This window comes from Limulus polyphemus, unplaced genomic scaffold (assembly GCF_000517525.1).
Source record: "Limulus polyphemus unplaced genomic scaffold, Limulus_polyphemus-2.1.2 Scaffold463, whole genome shotgun sequence".
Classification (NCBI taxonomy): Eukaryota; Metazoa; Arthropoda; class Merostomata; order Xiphosura; family Limulidae; genus Limulus; species Limulus polyphemus.
Window position 1 is genome coordinate 87,744 of NW_013666073.1, and position 26,076 is coordinate 113,819.

At 34.8% G+C, this 26,076-nt stretch overlaps 1 protein-coding gene across 1 annotated transcript in view; it reads left to right on the forward strand.

Moving 5' to 3' along the window:
- Positions 1–26,076, forward strand: part of LOC106458433 (alpha-scruin-like) — a 154,415-nt gene that overhangs the window by 86,501 nt on the left and 41,838 nt on the right. Inside the window, exons 13-14 of the mRNA XM_022384648.1 lie at positions 3,312–3,457; positions 25,003–25,119. Of these exons, the coding sequence (XP_022240356.1) occupies positions 3,312–3,457; positions 25,003–25,119 (263 nt within the window). The remainder of the gene's footprint in view (positions 1–3,311; positions 3,458–25,002; positions 25,120–26,076) is intronic.

Genomic DNA, 26,076 nt, shown 5'->3' on the forward strand with positions numbered 1-26,076 from the left:
TTAGTGGTGAAGCATTGGGGGTTTGTGTCATGTTAATGTTTAAAAAAATTTTTAATGTAGTTATTTTCATTTTCAACTGTGAATTGTATGTCTTTGTGTAGGTTGTTTTTGTGTTCAAAGAATTATATTTATTCATCTTGAGGAGGAAAGCCAAAAAAAAACGTCATCTAAATATATGAGCCAGAATGTAGGTTTATATAAGGAAATGACTATAGTATGTTGTTCTATGCAGTGTAAGAAAAAGAGTAGCCAAAGTACATAAAAATAGACTTCTCATGGTAAGTCCATGTTACTAAAGGAAGTAAGAATCTCTGTTTTGAAAGTAAGTAAATGTGGCTATTTGTGACAGATTGGTTTGATTTTCCTGTTTTATGTTGATTTTTTTCTTGAAGTCTTGTGAAATAATTACTGAAGTAAGTTGTATTGCCTTATGACAAGGGGGTTGAGGGAATAGGCTTACAACATCAAAGCTAAACATAATTACATTACTGTTTAAGCTATGTAAGCAATGTAGGAAGTGTGAAGTGTTTCCTAATTGGGTGTTCAGTTGTGTCTCAGCAGTAAGCCTGAAGGTTTATAATGTTAGATACCAGATTTCAATACCTGTGGTGGGTACAGAACAGATAGCCTATTGTGCAGCTTTGTGCTTCACTACAAAAAACAAATAATTAACATTCTGGAGTCATTTTTATAACTGGTCAGCTACTTAGAGATGTTATATTGTGAATGCTGCAATTTTATCAATTTCAAAAGTTCATTCTGGCTTCTGGAGAGGGCTGACCTTTTTTCTGTCCTAAGAAGTCAAGGCTTGATGTAGAAGTCTCCCTTTTTTTTCTTGTTTTACAATGCTCTTCAAACTACTCATCATGTCTATTATGTTTCACTTTGTTTTCAACACATTCTTTAGTTGTTTATCTAAATACAATTTATTTTATTCTATTCAAATTAAACATCCACCATACAATGTAATACTCCTTCGATTAAAAAATCAGTTTTCTGTTCTTGGGAACCCTATAATGAAATAAGAATGTTTTATTTTTGAATTTATAACAACACCAGGTTTTGTCTCTTTGATTGCACCTGAAACAGCTATCCTTCTGCATATTAGATCCATGAATTTTTATTCCTTTCAGAGATCAAGTGACCATGAGCTAGGTTTATTCTTGAGTTACAATAAATGCTTCCATGATTTTCCTGCTTTAGAATGTAAAACCTAAAGCTAAATTAGCATATAAGTTTGACTAGATTTAGTTTGTTCAAAATTAGAACTTTTTGAAAAACTATATAAATTTTTTTCTAAATATGAGATATACACCAGCAATGGATTCATGAAGGGGAAACTGTTTAATAATGAAGATGGGGGGCAGTTGATAAAACATAAAACATTTTATTAACAAGGTTCAAATGTTTTGGAATAGCTTATTCAATCTTCAGCGAAATCTGAAAATTGTGTTACAAAGATGATTATTACTAAAATTATAATAAAGTTATCATTAGTTTACTTAGTTATTAAGAAAAGCAGTAAATGGATGGATGAAACAATGTTTATATATAATTACACAACAGCTGAGTTAAGTGTGAAATTTAGAACAATTCTAGATCTACAGAGCTTTGTGAGTCGTTAAGGGTCAGGCAGTCTTTTGTTATGAGTAGACTTTGTTTAATGTAGAGTTCAAGGTCTGAAGTTCCTGTGGTGATGATAAAGAAAACGTTAAATGAAATACTGTGACCTGTGGTTTTAGAATGAGAGTGAATGGGTGAATGGCTGGGTTTAATTAGTAGATGGTTGGTTTTGTTTGATACTCCTAAATGTTCACAGACTCTAGTTTTTAAGTGGCGTTTCGTTTTGCCAATCTATGTGACCTTACAGTCAATACATGCATATTTATACACGAGCCATGAATGTAGAAGTTTAGGTACTTGGTCTCTGTACTGAAATAAGTGTTAAATGCGGAGGCTAGGTCTGTATATTATTCTAAGCTGAATTTGAGAATAGAAGTTTTTTATTAGGGAAGAGAGTTGTTTTTTTAATTGGTAGTGGTTGCGAACCCATAAAAGGAATAGAGATAATGAGGGGAATTTGGGGATGGTTTGTACATTGGCTGCTGGTTGGATTTTGTTGTTTTTGAAATTGTGTGTAGTCTTCAATAGAAAATCAATCTGATAGCCATTATTTATCCTGTGTTTATGTAGAAGGGTAATTTCCTCTTGTAAAATAAAATAATTAGATCAAAGATCAAAATTCTGTTCAACAATGATATAACCAGATTACATTTGAAGAAGTTGGGGATAAAACCATTGAAATTGGTGTAGAGACCAGTAAAAATTCTTTTATGATAAATAGAGGTAGCAAAGTGTTTACCTTCTTTGGTAATCCTGAAGTCTAGGAAAGGTAAAGAATCGTTTTCCTCGAGTTCGGATGGGAACTTGATATTGGAATGTGGGAATTAAGGTAAGAAAGGAATTTGGAAACATGGCTTGATTGTTGAAACAGCAAGAAAGTGTCATCAATATAGTGTTTGTAAAGGACAGGTTTGAATTCATGTGGGCAGTTTTCTAGCCACTTGCATTCATGATAGCATAGAAAACTATTGGCTATCGCCAGACCCAGCAAAGATCCCTTGATGATTCCATCTATCTGGTCATAAATGATGTCATTAAAGAGAAATGGTTTAACTTTGTAGAGAGGACAAGAAGTTCAAAGAATTGTTTACAGGTGCAACCAAGATACTGTTCAGTGTCAGTGAGAAAGAGAAGGTCCATAATTAAATTTAGTTTTATCAAGGGGGATATAGGTATATAGAGATTAAATATCAAAACTGGCCATGACCTATTGATCAGCAGAGGGAATTTTAGATATATACACCATTTAAGAGCGAGATGCATGGTTTTATGGGTTTTTTTATATGACAAGTTCTTAATTTGCATTTTTTAAAAGAACTATCATAACTTATTATTCAAATAAAAGCTTAATTAGTTTTTTACCTCAAATTTTTATAGACAGAAAATAGTCAAAGAAAACATTATGTAATTAATTCTGATTGAAATGAAATTTGATAAAATTGTATATTTAAAGTATTTAAGAAGTCCTAAATTTAACAACAAATTATAAAAAATAGTGTCAAATGTAGTATAAAATTAATCTGGGTTAACTTATAAGGCTTTACGTTTTATTTAAGGTACATGAAAGCATTTTTAAGAAATTAATTATTCCTCTCTAAGTTATTTATGTATTCTTGGGTATGGGTTAACCAATGAATTATTATAGCACAAGATTATTTAATAAAACTCATGTCATTTTGGCTAATTAGAAGAGTACTTGGACTACGTGTAGTTGAGCAGGTTCCTCCATATGCTTACCGCTTCCAGCCAACAGGTGACATCCAGGATAACACCATTCCTGTTTTACTTGTGTTTGGTGGTATTAATCCTCGAGATCCAATGAATACTATTAATGGTATGCAAAGAAATATCTTTAAATTGATTCTTTTAAATTTGAACTTGTGTATCAGCTGTTTATTTCTACCTAGATTGTATTTGATAAAGCTTAATATTAATGTAGATGAGAATATAGAAAAGTTTTTGTTTGTGAGGTATATGAATCATGTTTGAGTAGGAATGTTTGTCATATTTCACTTAGTTTGTTATTGCTATGAAATGCATATATGCAAAAATAACATTCTACATTTCTGTTTGTCAAAGTTATTACCCAGTGGGATCTTTCATTCAGTACCAGAACTCAGCACCTTAAAACCAAACTTATTCTGCAACACTATTTCATATATGCTTTTGGCTATTGCAGATCCAGCCTAAATAAACTCTGGGGTTTAATGAAAGTGGTGACATGTAGCAGGCAAAAGATGGAGTTTAAAATATTAATTAAAGCTCAAACACTAGCTTCAGTGGAGTATTATTTATTAAAACCAACTCCAATGAAGTATTAAATTCCTTCACATGTACAAATGATTGCCAAACATAATATAACTAAGGTTTATGTCCCAAAGTTTTAAAATAAATACTTTTTATTTATAACATGGGTGGGAGCTGCGAGAGTTTAATGGTAGACACAATGTAAATATTTTGCTCATTATTGAAACCCATTTTGATACTGTTTTCACAACTTTTGAGTAACAAATCACAAGGATTTTGAGTCAGTAGAAATGCAGGAATCAGTTACAACAGAAGACCAGTGCTGACACCTCTCCATTTTGGTTGGTTTTGAAGTAGGGTGTGAAAAGGAGTCATGCAACCTAATCACTGTGCAATAAAGGAAGGAAGAGAGAGAGAGAAGTAGTATCTTGTTGAAACTAGGTTTATTTCACATATGATAAGGGGAAGAATCCATTTGAAACCTGTGGAAAAACCATGCGCTTCCTGTAAATGTAAAGGAAGAAGGATAATGAAGAAAACGAGCCTGAAGAGATGGAGGTGAAGGACCTGTTCAGAATTCTTGTGCAGGAAATTAAATTAGTAAATAAGAAGCTTGAGAAGATTCAAGAAGTATATGAAGAGTGGAAAGAACATCAGGAAAAGAAGATGACAGATTTAGAGGAAAAGTCATAAGTATGAACAAAGAAGTAATATGGCTAAAAAGTAAAGTTGAAGAACCTGAAAATTGTTGAAGGTGGAGTAATTTAGTGGCTAAGGGACTTAAAGAACCTGATCAACAATCTTGGGAGTAATGTGGACAATTAGTAAAGAAAGAATTGGAAGAGAAGATGAAGTTAAAATAAACAATTTGGAATGTGCACAGACAGGGAAGAAAATGCAAGGAAGAGACAGACCAATTGTTATTAAATTTAGGGAATGGAGAGACAAGGAAAAAGTATTGATATCAAAAGGAAAGCTGAAAGGGACAACCATATTTTTTGATGAAAATTATGCGCTAGAAACAAATAAGATCCAAGGAATGTTACATCAGATGGCCAAGGATGCAAGAGGAAAAGGAAGTAAAACAAAGTTGGGATTTCAGAAATTATGCATAGATAGCAAATGGTGGAAGTGGAGTAAAGGAGAAGGAAAACCTGTTGAAGAGGGAAAGGCGGAGAGCTTGCTGCGAGAAGACAAATAAAAAGATGTACGAAAAAGTATAGACCATGGAAGTGGAAGAGGTTTAGTCATTGACTATGTCATTGTGAAGAATGACACACATTATTATGTTATGGGAATGTATATTGCTGAAAGAATCTAATCTGACCTTCCACCATTGAAGTGAAGTTGAAAGATGAAATGGGACATAAGGTAAAAGAGATTCTTATGACTCAGTGGTACTATAAATAGAATCCAACTAAAAGATGGGATGGTATAATTATTTGGACTATTATTCTCATCTTTATTATGTGTATTATTATTTTCACAATGTTTCGAACAGTGAATTCTCTGGCCATTGCTAGGTGTTATATCAGACAATTTGTATTTGTCAGAACCATAAAGCTTTTTGTGGAATTAACAGGATTCTAACCCCCAAACCTGTGATCCCAAATATGGGCACTCTAACCGCTTGACTATCTGGAGGACACTTTTGAAATGCTTTGGAAGTACCTCTATTTTGTTTATCTCTAGTATTTTTGTTTCAATTTTTTCGTGATACTGGGAGCCATATCAGGCTTATGTCTACACTTGGCTTGCTGATGGGATTAGTAGTCAATGCTAGGTGTGCCATTTCCTTGATCTTCCTTATTTTCCAGTGTGGCTCCATGTCGATGATAGTGACTTCGTCCCATGCTAGTCTGTGTTCTCCTTCAGACAATGCATCTTCTGCTATGCCCAACCATTTCGATCTTGCCCCTGATGGTTGCCTTCCTATGCCCTTCTAATCTGAAAGACAGAGAACGACCTGTTTTTCCATTGTATGATCTACCACAACTGCATAGAATGTCATCTATGCAGTGTTTTGTTTGCTCCTTAGACATCAGTGGTCTGACTTTGGTGAACATTCTTCAGAGTATTGGATTACTTCTGAAGATGATCCTGATGTTATTTGTTGGGATGCATGTTTCTTCCAGTAGTGTGTCATCCATTTCCAGTCTATTCCTCACTATGGTTAAGGCCTCAATTGTTGGTACATCGGTGAACAGGCTCACAACGTCGAAGCTAACCATTTATATGCCAGATGTTTTCCTGATAGCCAAGTGGTTAAAGTGCCCATATTTGGATCACAGGTTTGAGGGTTAAAATCCTGGTAATTCTACAAAAGCTTTCTGGTTGTGATGCATACAAAATGTTTGATATAACACATGACAATGACTGGAGCTAACCATTTGTATGCCAGGTGTCCTCCTGATAGCCAAGTGGTTAGAGTGCCCGTATTTGGGAATGCAGGTTTAGGGATTTGAATCCTGGTAATTCTACAAAAAACTTTCTTGTTGTGATGCATACAAAATGTCTGATATAACACCTGATGACAGCTAGAGAATTCACTGGTCGAAACTTTGTGAAAATAATAATACACATAATAAAGATGAGAATAACTGTCCGAATAATTATACCATTAGTAGTACCAACACCTCGTCTCAATCATTCTGCTAAACTCTAAAAGACAAGAGTTCATAGCTAACCTGGAAAGTGACTGGTGGAAAATAAAAATTAGAGAGGTAAGGAAAGAAGAATACAAGTCCTCAATGACATTTTCAAGAAGAGTTCCTAGGAAATTAGGATCAAACAAATGACAGGAAGTAATACAAGGATAGTGAATACAAGCAGAAGAAGAGACTGATTGTAAAATTACTGAGACAATTTAAGATGAGAAGAAAAGAAGTTGACAGGACCCACTATATTTCAGAAAGTGATATTGGGAAAGGCAAAATTAGAAGAAAGAAAAGATTTGGAAGGAAATTAAGAAGAGTAAGGGCAGTAAAGTATTCTGATAGCACGATAATAAGTTCAGAAAGCAATTTAAGAAGCAAGAGGATAAAATAACTACACACCAATAGAGAGAACACTTTGTGCAGTTATTAGAAGGAGAAAGACGAGTAGCAACATCTGGTAATGAGAACTCCCAACACAAAGTGCTACCATTTGAAATTGCTGAACTGGATGCTGAATTCAAACAAGAAGAATTGACTAAGTCAGTTAAGAAACTGAAGAATGGAAAGTCACCTGGTGAAAACATGGAAGTCAACGAATTTTATAAGGCACTTATGCAGGAAATGAGAGATAATCTTTTACAACTACTCAATGAGATCTCTAAGAGTGGGGCCTGCCCTGACAGTTGGAGGGATGGACTAATTTGCCTGATCTACAAGACTAGGGAGAAATACAGTCCAAAAGTTATAGAGGAATCATGTTATTTAATACTATGTACAAGATATTGGCCAACATGATGATTACACAGCTCGTAGACTACCTTGAAAAGAAAGGCTAAATAAGGGAAACCTAGCAGGATTCAGGAAAAATTACGTAACACAAAATAAAATTTTTGTGTTGAGTACATTAATCAAAAATAAGCTAAGAAGAATGAGAGGAAGATTGTATGCATGGCTTATTTATTTAGAGCAGCTTTTGACAAGGTCAGTAGGAAGAAAATGCATGAAAAGGTATAGAAATGGGGATTAGAGGAAGAATGTATAGGATAATCAAACTATTTATAAGGAAACAAGGAACGCCATTATTTTACCAAGAGGATGATCAAATAAATTTTGGACTTAAAAAAAGGAGCGAGACAAGGATGTCTATTTTGCCCAGTATTATTTAGTATTTTTTATCAATAATTGAGAGGATGAATGTATCACAAGGAATATTGGAGGAACTGTTATTGGAAATTAAAAAAATAACTGATCTTAAATTCACAGATGACATTATTGCACTGGCTGACCACAGAAACTATAAGAGAGAAGTGGTTAAAGCATGCAAAAAATATGTGGAAAGAAATTATCTGGTTATTAATCTGGAAAAATTGAAGATGATGGTATTCCATAAAGTAGATAAGTGGACATACAATGGTCAGCCTATTGAGGTGGTCAACAAGTACAAGTACTTGGGAGTTTAGTTTTCTACAAAAAATATTCACACAGAACACATTAAGCAACAAAGTAGAAAGTCTCAAAGGATCATCAATACGGCATGTAATTTAATGAAGAAAAGTAGGATGCAAAAGTAGAACAAAGAGATATAATTTTTTAAAATAGAATGTTTTGTTGTATGGAGTGAAGCTTTGGACTGGAATGTGAATAAAGAGATTGAAAGATGCAAAAAAAATATATGAAGAGGATTTTAAGTTTAGACAAAAATACACCTGATTACTTGAGGAGAATGGAGGTGGGAGAGACAAGTTTGGTCAGAAAAAGTGTCAATTATGTTAGTACAATTTTGAAAATGATGGATGATAAATACCCAAAGATTTATTTGAAAGAGATGATGAAACTAACAGACTGTATTGAACAACTTACATGGCTCACTTGCTTTATCAAGAGGCTAAATCAGGTAGGAAGTGGTCAAGTGATTCAACTCACTAAGGAAAAAGCCCATTGGAAGAAGTGATGAGAGTATTACAAAAGATGCTTCGGAAAATGCTTGAGTGAGAAATCCAAATAATGTGAATTGGGATTGATATTTCAAAATACTGTGACTTTTATAAAGATACTTAGAAGTCAATTGAAAGAGAGAATTACTTGGTTGATGATAAAAGTAGAGAGATCAACAGAATTGTCTGGATGAGACTATGATCAAAGAAGATCTACCCATTGTAACCAGGAAGAAACAACTATCAATCATATTTTTAAGTGCCTGTACATGAGAAACAATCAACATGTAATTCATTAATGCAAGGGCTAGAGGAAAAATGAGCTAATTGGTGGAAACAATTATCACAGAATAAACTGAACTCTAATATTTGTAAATATATTTTAGCATATACAAAATGAACTGATTAATTATTTTATTAGAGTGTAACAAACCCCCCTTCCTAAGAAATTATAGATTTTGCAGAATAAGTAAATTTAGATTTATTTATTATTATTCATATAACATGCAAGAAAAAAGTCTAATTGTATGTGATGGCCTTAAAAAAAGAGGCTTGTATTATAATTTATAGCTTATATTTATGGCAAGGTTAGTAAGCCTTTCTGCCACTGCCCCTAATTTTCAACTACTAACCACAGTGAAAGCAGCTAGTCAGTTGCAACCTACCACCCACCATCCATGCTAAGACATCATTGCAGAGTTTCATCATGCATCCACATTTTAAAGTGTACTGAAGAGTTTGTAGTATTATATGGATTTCAACCTGGTTCTCCAGCTCCAAAATCCAAAGCTCTACCACATGGTCATTTTGTTCCCTCACATTGTCTTAAATATGGTATTAATGAAAAGAATCAGAATCTTGCCTCAATTCTTACAGTTTTTGTTTCATATAATTACTGTTTGGGGAAATATTATAATAAATACTAAAAGTAACATGTTTCATGATTTGCACAGGCTTTAAAAGTACTTTAATTAACTTTTTGACTACAGCCTGGATGCATTGCAACTAGCCTGTATCCACCAAAGTAACCATGAGAGCATTTATACTACAACTTTTTGTAATATAGGCTTTTCTTCACAAAATTTCACAGATTATCAATAAACATTAAAAGGTTTTCATACATAAAATATCAGATTTTTTAATTAAAGATTTATTCATGAATTTTTTTTCTTTCAAAATGTTGACTATCCAACATGCAAAGTAATTTTGATTTTAAGATTAAAAATACTTTTCTTCATCTGAATATTGTCATATTTCATTTGCATAGTTTCATTAAACACCTAATAACTTCTAGATAACTATCAAACGTTTTTTAAGAAAACCCTAATATTTTTTCTGCTATTTTCTCTACTGTAACTCTATACAAGGTTGGTTGACTTGACTGGCCTTGTAACCACCAAAAAAATTAGGAAATGAATCTAAATTATGCTTTTTTATTCTAGAAATAGAGTAAATGGAAATTGTAACAACAAACCCAAATGCTTATTCTAAATAGCTTAAATATCCTGAGAGTATACATCTATTTATATTTACTCTATTTTGTTATTGATCTTTGAACCATGTGTGACTAATAATAGTGCCATACAAGTTGTAAACCATGAGCCGCATGTGCCTACACAAAGTATAAATGTCTTAGTTTTATACTATTGCACCAGTATTTGGTCAAATATAGTCACATTTTGGTTATCATATGTTACATATATATATATATTATTACTATTTACAAATAAATTCTTAAATTTCTATTATTTTTCTTAACACATAGAACGGTAAATAAAAAAAATATAGAAAACAATGATCCGTACTAATGATGTTATGAAGTTTCTTTGTATTCGGGTTTCATACTTGCTAAGCCTCATTGATTTTCACACATGGAAGGTGTAAAAAAAATTGTAGATTTTATATAAACATTTTGAAATGACAAAAAATCATAAATTACTGTATTGATAATCACAAAATTCCACTGTAATTTATCAGGCTTTCTAACTAAGCTATATTTTGGTCGAAAAAAATCTCATTTTCAATCATCATAATGCCTTGAGACAATTGTACATATTTGTAATGGAAAATTGACTTTACCCGCATAAACAATTTACAGAAACTGGCAGAATTACATAGTTCAAAATGAGCACTTTTTGGGGGGGGGGGAAATCTGAGCTTTCAATTGGTGATGAACACATAATGAAGTGAAGTGGGCCTAGATAAACAACTATTTCCAAAAAAGGAATATATGAGTGGAGCAACTTTAGTGGATTCACTAAATATAATGATATCTTAGCAAATATATAAAAAGATAGGAGGTTTTTATCTTATATTCTTGCTTGTCAGTATTACTAATCTGAGTTTCTAATTGGTAAGATACTATAGATGTGCTATTGTGGGCATTCATAAAATGTAATCTGAACAAAAGTAAAAGATGACTACTACATGACACAAAAATTGATATTTAGCTATTTTTTTAATATTTAGTTCTAAATTAAGAAATTAAACAATACATAATACTAAAATTTGATTTATAAACCACAACCTGGTGCCAGATTTATTGACATATGTTCATAAAATAGTAGTTTAATAAAATTTTGAATGTAAGCCTACAAACATGACAACATACCCTATGACCACTCCCTACCGTTAGTGATAGGGTTAAGTGTTGTGCCATATTTGAAGGCTTGGGATGGACCAAGCACACAGTTACTTTCTGTCCTGAACAATAATAGGTTTGTGACTCTAATATAAGAAGGATAAGACAATTGTAGTGGTTTGTTGTAAGTGGAATGAAATAGACAAAATGTTTCCTGAAATAAAGAACAAAACAAGCATTTTGGTACAATCACTCATCTCCATACACAGAAGGCTATTCTCTTCTTGAAGTCATGCTATTTGCCCAAGACTTGCGTACCATGAGCCTTTTGAAAACTCCCATCCAAAATTCATGTAAACTTGCACTATTGCATGATGACAATGACATATCATGCAGCCAAGCCTTCCACCAATATACCAGTAGGAGTGTGACACACCTCCTTGTGCAAATGGTTTCCCTACATTCAGGGTGAAAATCCTCATTCTTTTCCTTGTTACATTTGTGTCAAAATGTGTTTGTGTTTGTTGAGATTTTAAATTTTTTCTCTTCTGTCAAATTTCAGTTTGATTTAGTTTATCTTACTCAATATGATTTCACAAATCAATGGGAACTCTATCTCTACTAATGTGGTTGAAGAGATTCCCCACACAGTACAATTTACCACCACTTCTGTTGAAATTCTTCATAAGGGGAAAACATGATGTACATCTTGCATCATGTGGTGGTGTCCTTATGCAGCCAGGACCCTCTACAGTTGTTCCTTCCACTCACTTAATTTGCTCTTTTTTGAGGCCTGACATAGAAGAATGCGATTTTCAGCTCTCTTTTTTTTTACACCCAATACTTCTGTACCTAATGAATATCTTTCAACTTTCCTGTTCACCTTCTACCTGTGGTTTTTCCTTTTTCTCCCCAACACATATACATTAATATATATTTCTGATTGATTCCTTCTTAACATGTTCACGTGGAAGGTAATGTTTATATGTATTTCATTACTTCTTCACATTTACACATGGAAGGTAATGCTTAATCTCAGTTGATTATATCTTGCCATGCACACACAGCTGTTAATTGTTTAATCATAGTTAATGACTCCTTAGTAGCACATATGGTAGATAATGCATCAATTTAGTTTCTTCCTATTTAACATGCACACTTTGACATTCATGTTTAGTTGTATTTCATTACTCTTTAACATGTACACATAGGAGGTAATATTTTGATATAACTTATTCTTTCATAACTTCCAACACTTTGACAATGATGTATATACTTGGTTCATTACTCCTTAACATGTCCACTTAATGATTAATGTATTGTCATAGTTCTTTACTTCTTAACAGGTACACATGGAAGATAACACGAGACAACTAAAAACTTGCTATTGGAGAAAACTCAAGTGAATCAGGGTAATTTTATGATGATAATTTCAAAAATGTAGCCAGAATTTGTCCATTAACTCTAGATTTTGAGTTATTGTAATATCTCAATATTTTATCAGCACAATGTGAAATACCATGCAATCAACTCAGTACAACAGATTTATGCTGTGAAATTAAGTTTACTTGGACAGTTTATTGGGTAAAAGGCATATATTTTTATAACTACAAACATTGATTGTATTGTATTGGTGTAGAATTCCAAGTATATTTTTCATATATGCTACTTGTTTTCAATATAATTGTAGCAAATTGCATCACTTTTGCTTCATTCCCACACTCACTTACTCCACCCAAGAATAATGAAAACCTCAAGTGCTCAGTTTGCTAGAACATTTGAGAAGTCCCTCAATTGGGCATAAAAGGGGTGGAGTCAGACACCTCTATCTACTTGCCTTTCACTCACTCGGTCACTTTGCCTTGCTCTGCTCACAGTCAAAACAAAGTCTAATCTTCTTCCTCGCATACTTTATTTTTCAAACTCTACTTCTGTAAACATAAATTCTTTTATAGTTTTTAGAAAATAATTTGAAATTCTGGCTGTCACTAATTCAAGTGAAATGCAAAAATCATCTAAAAACTTTGCTACATTTGTGGAAAATATATCACAGTATCACAAAGGAAAAACATCACACAATTTTGGGTGTAAATTAGTGACCAAGAAAAACATTGGGCTCCACGTGTGTTGCACAACTTGCACGACATAATGGCTGAATAAGAAGAGAGGCAAGTATGCCATTTGCAGTTCTCATGATATGGCATGAGCCCAAAGATCCTCTAACTAACTTGATTCATGTCTTGTCTCTATTAAAGCAGCATATAGAGGTGTCATCTTTTCCATTATACCTGGAATACAGTTAGTATTTTTGTTATAACTCATTACCTTTTAGCATGTACACATAGCAGATAACATTACATCCTATTTCATTACTCCTTAACATATCTACATAGATTGTGATGATTAGATCTGGTTAATTACTCCTTCACATACCATTAACAGATAGAGTTTCAACATATTCATTTACATCATATCATATCACATATTGGTAATGTTTAATCTTCTTTCCATACCCTTAACAATTACATATTGAAGATAGTATTCAGATATAGTTCTGGGTCTCTTCCTTTCAGGTGAGTTTCATACCCTGTCATGTTCTGGGGGCACTGCACATCGTCTTCTTGACACGACCACGCCCTACCTAAAGATTGGTTCCTCACCCGCTAATCTTCCATTGTTCAGCTTTCAACTTATTCATCCTCCTTTTGTTACCTTTGCTATACTCCTGGTTGCTCATCTTCCTCTATTCTGGTCTCCTGTGCCTAATTCCTCAGTCTTGGTTGTCTATGCCCTTGGTTAAGACTGGTATCATCTTTTTCATTATACCCACCCTTCTCTCTCACGTCTTTGCTCTGTTTAGGAACATCTCTTGTGGGGTCCTTTTGCTGGACCTTCACAGGTGATTCCAAGCATGGTTTCTATTACATGATCTCCTCATGTTTCAGCCCTGACTTCCCCTTCCCAATATTTCATTCCTTCTGATCCACTCTCACACATCACTCTTTACTCAGGATATGACATACTTTTGTTTTTGCCAGAATTTGTACAGGTCATGAGAATCCTGGAAAAATAATGGAATTTTAAAAACTGAAATCCAAACTTGAATAAGCTGGAAATTAAATGGAAGTCAATGAAAAGTCCTGGCAAATGCAAAATTAATCATGAAAATGCTTTTGTCAACAGTGGCAATGCTATGTGGGTCACTGCTAGGGGATTGGTGCTAACATTGTGGCCTTGATATGTGAAATCTTATTGGCTGCACACTTAACACGACCTATACACAAATGCTTCAGGGTGGATTGGCAGTCATTGTTGTTTGCTATGCATCCCCTCTCCTGAATGAACCCATATCTGAATATATGAAAGGTTTCATGGTTCAGCTAGCTTAAAGAATTGTGAAAATGCCTGGTCAGTGCAGTTTTAACAATGATTGGGCATCCCACCCAGCCTAAGAGTCATAGTTTACCAGAGGAGGTGAGAAGGGGAAAGCACTGTTGTCTTTGTGTTCAGACATTTGACATCACTAACATGGGAGAAGCTGCCTTGAAGTTGCACATGACAGGGACCAAACATGCCAACCTTGCATTGAAAGTAAATCACAGTTCTCTAAAGATAACCGAGTTTATGACAAAAGGTAGTCCCCTGAAAGACAAGACATCTGAAACTTTGGAGAATCAAACTTTAGTTGGTAGACTGAGAGAAGTTGCTGAGATCACCATGATTGATATGTATGTGTCATGGGAAGTCTTGATGAAGGCAGAGATTTTGTGGGTCTTGCACTCTATTGAAAACCGTTATTGATATCAATCCAATGAATGAATTTCAACAGTGTTTCAATCAATGCTTCCTGAAAGTCTTATTGCCAAGAAATTCACATCTGGTAAGAAGAAAACTGCTTATGTTTCCTGCTTTGGTTTCGCACCCTACTTTATGAAGATGCTGAAATATCAGGTGAAAGATCAAGACTGGCATATTTTGCTGTTTGATGAAAGCCTCAACAATATAACCAAAGCAAAGCAAATGGATATTCAAGGTAAATTATTGACATTTGTAATATCCTCACCTTTCATCCAAGTTTGAGTCTACAAGTAGTTTCAGTTAAACTTTATAAAAATTATATATATTCAAGTTATTATTTTACACTATTTCATTCTACAGTTTGCCTTTTGGATGTGAATGAGAGAAATATTGCCACAAGGTACTTAACATCAGAGTTCATGGGCCATGCAAAAGCTGAGCACATGTTGAACTGCTCTTTGTTAGGAACTGGCAATCTGGATAGAAGAAAACTTCTACAAGTATTTTAAAATTCACAAATTAAATTTTTATGACATAAGATAGTTTATAAAGATTTTCTTTTAATGTAAATTATAGCATCATTATGTATTAATTGTTTTATTATGCATGTTTCTATGGATGATCCCAGTGTTAATTGGAAATTTCTTCACTTCCTACGAGATGATTGCTTGGACAACATAGGCACCTCATTCTTGGATTTAGAAAGCTGTGGCCTGCACATTCTGCATGTTGCTTTCAAGAATGTTATGATAAGGTAGACTGGGACTTGAATAGGCTTTTCCCAAGTTGCTGTTGGTTATTTCATGACACAACTGCCAGGTGTGATTAATTTACTAAAATGACAAACTCTGAAACTTTTCCTTTAAGATTCTGCAAACACAGATGGCTGGAAAATGTACCTGTTGCAAAAATGTTCTTGTATGTTCTACCTAATATTAAAATGTATGTATCAGCTGTGAAACAAAAACGGATAAAAGACAAATACAAGCTCTTATGAAACTGTGGCAAAAGCTGTGAATGGCCCTTTGTTGGAGGTAAAGGTACAAACATTTATATAAATTGCTATACATGTAACACCTTTCTTGACATTGTGTCAAACCAATAGACCTATGATACTGTGTTTGGCTGCAGACATGTTGAAAGTTATGAAGGGACTCCTAAGCAAAATAGTGAAAGGTGAAGTATATTTGGAGGTTTTGCATCCCAAGGTATCTTGAAGCTGGATTTTGGTAATGAGAAAAACTTGTTTGTTGGAGAAAGATTGGTAAGATCACTCATGTTGTACAAGACTAAAAATGTTAGTGAGAGAAATGTCTTGGATTTCACAGTCGTATGCAAGAATATAATAATTGTCTTAGTAAAAAAACTTCAGGAAAAGTGCCCTGTCAAGTACAGAAGATGGTAAGATTGTTACAGTGTCTGGATCCCAGAGCTGAACTGGCATTATAATAGAATTTATTGATTTCATTGTACCAAAAAATGCATCACTGTTCAAGTCCTTTGACTGCACTGATCCATAGAACAGGTTGGAACCAATGTTCTACAACCTAATGGCTGAACACTCAGGCTATCAAAAACTGTGGAATGTGGTTGAAGATTTACTGGTATTGTTCCATGCCCATACTACAGTTGAGAGAGGGTTTTCAACAAACAAAGAGGTTTATATTTTAAACCATCAAGAAAAGTATTTTGTAGCAAAGATAGTGATTATTGATCACCTTCAAAGGGTTGGGGGGCCTCTTAATGTCAAAATGACCAAAGAGCTTCTCATCGCTGTGGCAGATACTAGGCAAAGGTACATGAGTCATCTAGGTGATGAAAGAAGCAAAAAAGAATAGGAGAGGCTAGGCCAGGAAAGAAAGTTGTTGCAAGATGAAATTGATGAATTAAAGATAAAGAACTTAGATTAGAAATTGATGCAAAGGCTCTAGTCAAACCAGCTGATGAATAATCAGAAAAAGTAGTCTGCTAGAAGAATGAAGGAGCTGAGGACACTTATAAGCAAAAGGAATAGTCACAGAAAATCTGCCAAAAAAAAACTTGCTGAAGCATTGAAAATTGATGAGGTCCTGAAAGTGAAGTTGAATGATTTGAAAAATGAATGAAAAATGTTAAATTTCTTAAAAGGAAGTATCATAATATTGTATGCATTATATTTTTGGTACAATGGTAATAAGATACAGATACAATTTTTGAGATGTGTCTGTATGTGATGGTATGACAGGTTTTCATGAATTGAAATCAGGTTTTCTGAAGTATTGAAGGTTTCATATTGACACCTTTGTAAATTTAAAAATATAAATTTCAATTTTTCCTAATAATAATTGTTTTTCAGTTCCTCATTTTATAATATTTGCTCATAAATTGAAAAATGTTATATTGCTGAAACTGTTAATGGAAATTTATACAAAGGTCATGGAATTTCTTGACTTTGATGGTGTACAAACCCTGCTTTGTATGTGGGATTTGTTTGGTCTACCTCCCTGATTATATAGCTGTCTCTTTGTCCCCCTCCTGTCACCCTTCTTTCACTTCTATGTGCCATTATATGGGCATACTTATCACTTTGGTCTTTCTGTCACCATTTTCCTTTGACATCTTTGCATTGTAATATATTCCTCCTCTTCCACAGGTCTGTTCTTTCATGCACTTTATGTCTCTTCTATCTTGGATTTTCAGGTGACATTTCCTCCACCTTTCCTGATGTCACAGGATAATATATTCTCTGACTCTTTTCTACCTTCTTTCATTTCTCTCTTATCTACTGCCCCCAATTCCTACTTCTTGTTTGACTGGATTATTACTGTGGTTTTCCATGCTCTTTCTCATATCCTTATTGAGCCTGTAGAAGATGTTTCTGCTCTCCGTAGACACATTAATCCTCTTCCTACTTGATGGTGATTGCCATCATTCACATATCTATACCTTTATTTCATCCTGCTTGCTCATTACTGCACTTAGCTTCTTCATCATCCTGGCCTTCCTTTTCTTCCCTTGAATTCCATGGCAGAGCACAGTGGTTACGCCTTTTACCCTCTCTTCAATTTCTCTTTACGGGGTTATATCTGATCTGAATAGGTGCTCTTGTCCTGTTCACTTTCTTTCTCTTTGCATCTGGGTCCCCCTTCTCTATTCAGGGCCTCTCTTCTTAACCCATTATAAGTTGGATCTGCCAGTCCATATATCTAGTACATGCCCCTCTGATGGTGGATGACTGAATGTCTCAAGTCTCCTCTCCTCAGTTTTTCTCCTCTCATTCTCTATCACACTTTTCTTTGGGTCATGTGGACTACCCCACATTTCTTCATCACCAATATTTGTATCTTCTGTCTGTCTCGTCTCCATTAGGATTTAAACTTCCATTCATAGCCATTCTTCAGTTCACCCTCCATCTCTTGGGAGGTGAATGTACATATTTTTCACCTTGCAATTATTATAGGATCCCACTAGGTGGCTAGTGCTGCATCCAAGGGTATACTTACCCAAAGTCCACATGGAACCAGGATAACTGAAAGTGCTCATACCATCCACCCTGGCCTCAATCAGTGAACACTTTGAGATGGGGTGTTCCACAAGACCTCTCAAATTTTACTCATAGTAATTCTGTATAACATTCCAGTCCAATCCAGACTGTACTCATTCCATGCAATTTCACAGAAAAAGCCAGCATCAGAGTTGTGTGTCCACCTGCTTCTCTGGCTAATGCTTGCTGGCTTTTAAAAATAATGTCTGGTGGTTATATTACCCATTCCTCTACAGTGAGAAGTGGGGCAAGGGTGTTTCCAGAGTGTAATGCAGATCATTACACTTCATATTCATACATCACAATCTTCAAGTGGAATTTGGACACATCACTATACTAAGCTTTTATATATATATATATATTTATCATATTTTCTACCCAGCAATGTCATGAACCCTCTGTATATGATGCCAGAGTAGATGATATTATTTAATATCCAATTGTTTTGTATTGCTCACACACCTTACTCCCACAGCAAGTAACAGGCTTGTATAGTCTAATGCAATCCAATCTAGCATGGTAGGAATTTAGGTTAAAAACATATTTTATTCCCCAATGGGGAATAAAATATAACCAGGGGTGGACAGAAACTTCTGTTTCTCTTCACCCCACTACATAATTAGAATTAAGTGGCTGAGGCTTTTAAGAATTAAATGCTTACATGAGTGGATGTTTAACAGTTAATTTTCCTGATGACAAATCCACAAGTCATGGGAAGAGCTGAGAGGAGACGTGGAAAAGAAAAGAAAGAATTAGATTTTCTCTGAGTTGAATGTTGTCTTCGGAAGTTTTCTTTTGGTGGGATCCGTGAGTTGGATGACCACGTGGCTTAGGAATTTGTGATGTCAGGCATTGGAAAGCTGAGTGCCGTAGAGCAGAGCAGGGAGATGCAGATCGAGTACATCCGTTGTTGTCTAAAATATTGACAGTAAACTGATTTAAGAATACTTGGCTAGAATTTGAGGATAAGAATTTTAACATTAGCAGTGAACTTTGACATTACATTTATCAAGGGATCCAAAGCATAAGGAAAATTTGGCTGTGGGGGAAGCGGGAGTACCCCGAGAAAACCCACTTTCACGGCCAGGGCACCAAATAAAATACCCAGACTGTGTCTGGAAAAAGCTGTGGAAGAAGACATAGTATTAGTTTTCTTGGCTTGAATTTTGTGTGGCTGCAGGTGGTGCTTGAAGGCTAGAACAGGCTGGCTGGGTGCAGAGGCAACGTGAATCTGTGTACCCATGGATCGTTATTTAGCTGGATTGGGCTATGGTTGATTAGTCGAAGGAACGACGTCTTGCATAACAGGAGGGTACTAGATGATGTGGAGGCTTCAGTTGGTAAGGCGTTTGAAGTTTTTAAAGTGGATCTTTTCAATCTTTTTGGAGTCTGTATCATTGTGGTCTCCAGTCTGGATTCTATAGTCCTTCTTGGCAGTTCTGGTCTGTGTTTCTTGGTGTTTATGAAAATGGCTGTCAGTAGAAGTAGAGGCATCACACTTGGTTGATAGAGGTAACATGGTTTGTGTCTGCCGTGAAGTTATGTGGAGGTTGGTTGTTTGAGTACTAGTGTTTATTTTCAAAGTTGTTTTCCTGATGGTGGTTGGCGGTTCTGTCTTGGGAGCGGGTGTAGCGGCAAGAATAGGATACTGTCAATTTTGATGTGTAGTGGGCTTGGAAGATCTGGTTATGGTGTCGCTGTCTCTTGTGATTGGCCTATTCTTGGTCTTTTGTCTGTAAAGTGGAAGAAGTAGTAGGATAGGCCATGAGTTAGAAGGTATTGTTCTGTGATTTTAGGATCTGTGACTATTTTGATGAATCGAGTTGGTTGGCCTGTAATTCTTGATTTAGTTCGGTGCACTGCATGGATCGTGAAGTTAGGTATGGCAAGGATGCTATATTTGATGTCTTCAGGGAATATGGACAGATCGACATTTCTCAGAAACACAGAAAAAAGTTTAGCATTATTTTGTGGTGGCTAACAAGATACTGGTGGGTTAGAGTTCCATGGGGCACATAGATAATGTGAGTCTTTGGGGATGAGGGGTTGAATAAAAATTCCTCCCCTTTGTAAGAGTTTCATCTTGGATGGGTCGATAGTGGCATTGGGTTTGTGTTTACTTAGGAAAATATTTATCCTATTAAAGGAGAAATCATTCGAGTTGCCATCAATAATGACGGGCGAAGCTGTAGGCAAGCATTGAGTGGGTTACCTTCCCGCAGGAAAGTTAGCCACTTGGTTACGGAGCTTGGTAAAACACGTTTTCATTAATCGAAATTTAACAAAAAACTTTACCTTTATAGTCTGATGGTAAAGTACTGGTTATATAAGTATCTATTCTAATTGTATCCAATATAGTGCCCTCCCCCTATGTCTGGTGTAGGGCTCATAGTGTCTGATAGTGCAGGAGCTGTGCATGAATACATACCATAAATGCCTTATCCCACAGCTGTTTTTCACTTATAGAAACTGTTGGTTGAGGAGGTGTGCACACAAGGTAAACCCCAACCTTATTACACATATTGTCCATCCAATGACTTGTATTTGAATGTTTGGACAGTCAGGTACTTATTCTGCCTGCCCTTGCAACACAGTGCAGGCATTTTGTCTCTTCTAATTCTGATCATGGGAAAAAAGATATACCCTGGATGAGATTAGATGTGGTCTCCCACAAGTGTGCCCCTATGGGAGCCCTTGGCATAGGGTGTAACACCCCATGGGCTTCCTTTGGACACTTGCTGAAGGAAGCTCATCTAGGTAAATTTCACACCGGTCCCTTCATCATTTCAACATGGGATTCTAGCTTTCTGTATACAGAGGTGAAGGGTCGTATCAAAAATTAACATTTTCTTTAACGGAAAATGTATAATTTTGATAGATACTCACCTCCATACACATTCCCATCCATCCTCCTCACTTTCCTGGTGCATCTTAATTTTTTGCCTCATCAAAGAATGAGATTTTCACCCAGCAATGTAGAAGGTGCATTTACACAATGAGATGCATCACACTCCTATTGTAGCTAAAATTCACGTTTTCACATGAATTTTTAAGTGCGAGTTTTCAAAAGATTGGTGGCATGCAAGTCTATCAGGCAGATAGTTTGATTTTAAGAAGAAAATAGATTTCTGTGTAAGTGTCTCTCGGATATACATTTTCAATTAAGGAAAATATTAATTTTATTAACAAACGGAAAGATGGAATTAAGACAGTGGTTGATTATTCTAATCATTCAGTGGAAGTAAATTCTTGTTGTTCCAATCAAGCATACAGCAGAATTAAATTGCTGTTGTAGTGTAGATGGTTAAAAATATGTAGTAGTAAGACCTGTGTCTAAATTAAAGAAATATAAACTGGATTTAAATCAGAATGTAAAATTATTGAGGTGATGGAACTAGAAAATATTTAGTTACCTTTATCAATATGACTTACAGAAAGTAACACCTTTGGATGAATTAGGCACAAGACTTTGGACAGATTTAGATTATTCTGAATAACAGCCATAGAAAATGTTGCATTATATGAAATATGTACTATAGGAGAGTGAGATCAATGGTATCTGCATAACACAAGTTTTCTTCTCTTTTATCTTAGTATTTTTGGAAGTTGAATTTAAGTTTAATACCAAAATGAAATTAAAAATTGATCTAGCAAAGTCGTATAAAAATCACAACCCTCAGTTAAACTGGATGCTAATGCAACAAAATAATGTAGGCTGCATAATATGTTAATGGACATGCACCTTATGGTATATTCAAGTGATAATTAGTTAACCTTAGAGCAATGGAATAGGTCCACTTAATAGTAGATTCAATCAAGATATCTATTATGAATTAATGCTACATCTCTGAATGACTGAGTCTTGAGAATGAATTAAGTAAAGAGACTGGCTACAAAGTAAACATAAAATAAACTATTTTTTTAATTCACATTCAAAACACAAATACAGTATGTGTGCTTGCTTTTAACGTGGGACAGTTGTTTCTGTTTGATCTTTCATATTCAACTGTTAAAGTTGAATCCAAATACCAGACTACTAAAGCCACTTTTTCGTACTTTGCAAGAAATATCATACTTACCAAGAGTGAATAGTGTTATCCACACGAGTGGGCCATTTTTATTCAAACATAGATGAGACCATAACTTCAAGATATCACTTGAACTATAATTGAAGGATACTGCTGTCAACATCCTTGTACATTGTACAGTATTGCAGAAATGTTCTCCTATTGACAGAACAAGTAATATCTACTCAAGAACAACGAAAAATCAAAATCAAGGCAGCTAGAATAAAATCAGATTAATAGCTTTTTAACCACATGTTATACAAAATTTGCACATTACAGAATAAATGATAAATTGTGAATAAATACTATAACATGAAAGTAGCAACAAATAGTATATTCATATACCACACCTTCTTATTTTCTCTATTCCAGACTTGTCCTCAAGTCAGCATTTCAGTTTAACTTTAAAACCAATAAAATATCTAAACTCGTGTTACACACAGACGTCACAAACAAACATGTTACAATGTCCTTTAACACAACTTTAACAATGAATGCATACAACTTAAAAGTACGCTTTTGTAATCAATACATGAACTATTACACCTGACAACTACATTAAAGCATCTTAACTTCCACCATGAGTAGGCCAAAGTGCACATATCAGAATCTTTTACAGAGTTACTTTCAAAATTTAATTAAATTACTTTATTATCAATATACATATAGGAATACACTTGGCATTGAAATGTAGTTAATAAATCAAATTTCAATATCAGTTTTAAAAGAAAATATTTTAATAAATTCTCAATCTCATTTTTCATGTGTATCATGACACATATTTGCTCCAACTTGCCATTCTCTCTTTTTTTTTTTATCACCCCTCTCTGATGTCCTAAATTACTCATTATAGTACACATATTACTAAGGCATAGTCTAATTTTTGTAGCTTCAGTCTTCTTTCTTTTTACAGAGATATAAACTAGAAAGTTGGACCCACTTGTCACATCCTCTTTTTCACAAACTGCCAGTAATTTTCTCAGAATTTTGTTATTACATCATTTATAACAAATAGAAAGACAACATTTTAATTTACTGGCATATAATCCTGACTTGTTCTAATAAGTGATATTTAGTTATTTTGCCAATTGAAAGTTGTTACCAAAAAGGTAAGATTGAGTAGATAAGGAATTATTTTAAGGCACTTATGCATTAGTTAGAAAGCCAGATAGATTATAAGTGATTTGTTTTGTGCAGGTTATTATCTTGTGTTTTTAAGTGAATGCTTGAAATAAATATAAATTATTTAATGTATTAGTACCATCATTACAAAAAAAGGTAGGCTTAGGTTCCTTCAGAAGGCTGAAAGCAAAAATCAAGAAGCAAAACCTAAGTACTAGATTTCTTGTTTTTATGTATATTTTTTATTTATTGTTATAAAAGTAACTGAGATTTAATAATGTAAAGATATATATATATATATATATAAGCTGACTAATTACACTTTGTTGTAATAAAAATGATACTAAAGAAAATTAAACAAAAAAAGATATCCCAACCAAAAAAGGAAAAAACAACAACATAGAGATACAACCCTTAAATAAAGAAAAATGAAATATATATAAAATGTACAATTTCCTCTACAGCAACAAGGAGGTCTTTTTACCCTAATTTTATCCCTAACAGCAGATCCACTGAAGTTACTTTGGATCATTAACTGGCCAACATAATGTCCCTGATGGTCACTTTGACACTAGCCTATTCCTGCCTTATTTAAGCCAACTTCATTAGCAACTGGAAAACCTCACATTTTTACCAGGAAGTTGGCATTCAGCACAATTGGAATCAGTCTTTTTCCCAGTTATACAAGGTCCGGGTCTCAGACCATTTGTCAACTATTTGTTGAAAATGTCAACTTTGAAATCTGGATTTGCATACCTGTCAGGACTGTGTTGGGTGTGGTTGTTGGCAATTTGACCCTCAGCTGCCATTGAGGTAATTCTCAGGACCTCTTTGTTGGAAGCAGCTCTATCAAAGCTGGCATTAGGGTTGTGTGCTTCACCTCATTTATAGTCCAGTAATCACAGCAATGTTTCTGGCCAGCCATTGAGGTCCCTCTGTTTACAGTGAAGGATCTCATTATTGTTGAAGGTTGTAGGGTTGGCACAGGCATAGAAGCTTTAAATAATTGGTGTTGATGTTAGTTGAGCTTTGACAGAAGTTTTGTCTCTGTATTCAGCTGCCCCTTGAGACGACCTAAACTCGGGTGACCTACAAAGTTCCTCCACAACCTTTGTGGTTTCTCCATCTGGCAAGGGCTGGGGTCCTGTTAGTGGATCTACTGTTATCTGGGGCTGAACTGCCATAGGAAACCTCAGAGCCAGACTGACAACTGACTCAAGACAATCCCATGCATCAGGTGTGTCAGCCAGCAATATATTTTCATCTATGGGTTATACCAGGTGGAAGGTCAGACCAGTTCCAGTAAACTTTTACTAAAAATCTATAATCTGTAATGTAATAGAAACTCATTATTTTGCACAGATGCCACAATAAAAATCTAAGTTCTCTTTTTTTTTTTTAATCTGAAATTTTTAAGAATTCTGGCTCATTCTTTCTGTGGTTCTTACAGGAAGATGTATTCTCCAATACCACCCTCTTAAGGACCGATGGGAGTTCTTTGGATTTATGCCTTATTCTAGAAATTATCATGCTTCAGTGCTTTATCAGGATACTGTCTATGTAACAGGTGAGAAAACTTAGTCTCTCTTTTTGCTTTTACAGATAAGATATTAGTAAAAAAAAAATGCTGGTTTTTACTTGGAAATATTTAACTTCTCACGTTATTCGTATAAACGTGAGCTCTAAGATTTGCATCCAAAGATTTTATACATAACATGTTTACAGTGTAATATAGCTGGGGATATATTTTTTAAATAAAGGATACCATTCAAGTTTATAAAATAAGCAGAAATTATTCATAATGTTCACAATGCATCATTTTGACATGTAAAAATGTCTGCTCTGACACAATATTTTATCACCTTTCACAAATAGCTTTTCTTGACTTATATTGCCCTCTGTATGTGCACATTTTTGCTTGCCACAAGCCTTGATACTTCCACCTATCTTCATGTGTATTCCTGTGACTCATTTTCACACTATCATGCAAATGATTATGTAGTAACCCTCCACCAATAGGAGTGTGACTCAACTCCTATCATTGCTAGTGCCCCTTTTCTGTGCAGCCCATAATCATTTTTTGATTGGCAGTCATACTGGTAGGACCTGTTTTCACTCATGCTTTCCTACTGATTGTTTTCATTGTGTTACGACAGTGGGGGTCACGTGACGAGTATTCTAGAAGATTCGCTAGTGTGTTACGAAAGCGGGGTCACGTGATGAATATTCTAGAAGATTCGCTAGTGCGTTGCAACAGCAGGAGTCAATGACGCTGGTAGCACGTGTTGAGAGTCTTAGAAGTTTCTAGAACAGGCAGTATTATTGTATATAAGTGCGCTAGACAGTGAGAGAGACAGATGGAGTCGAAGCAGTAGTGGAAACAGAGACGAGGCAGAAGCAGAGACAAAGCAGGCAGAGAAAAAGACAGACAGCGATTACGGTCGGCGGGAACCGAGGATAGCAGACACAGATATCGGAACTATAGTTGGCAGGGACAGACAATTAAAACTAAGCGTGATAGAAA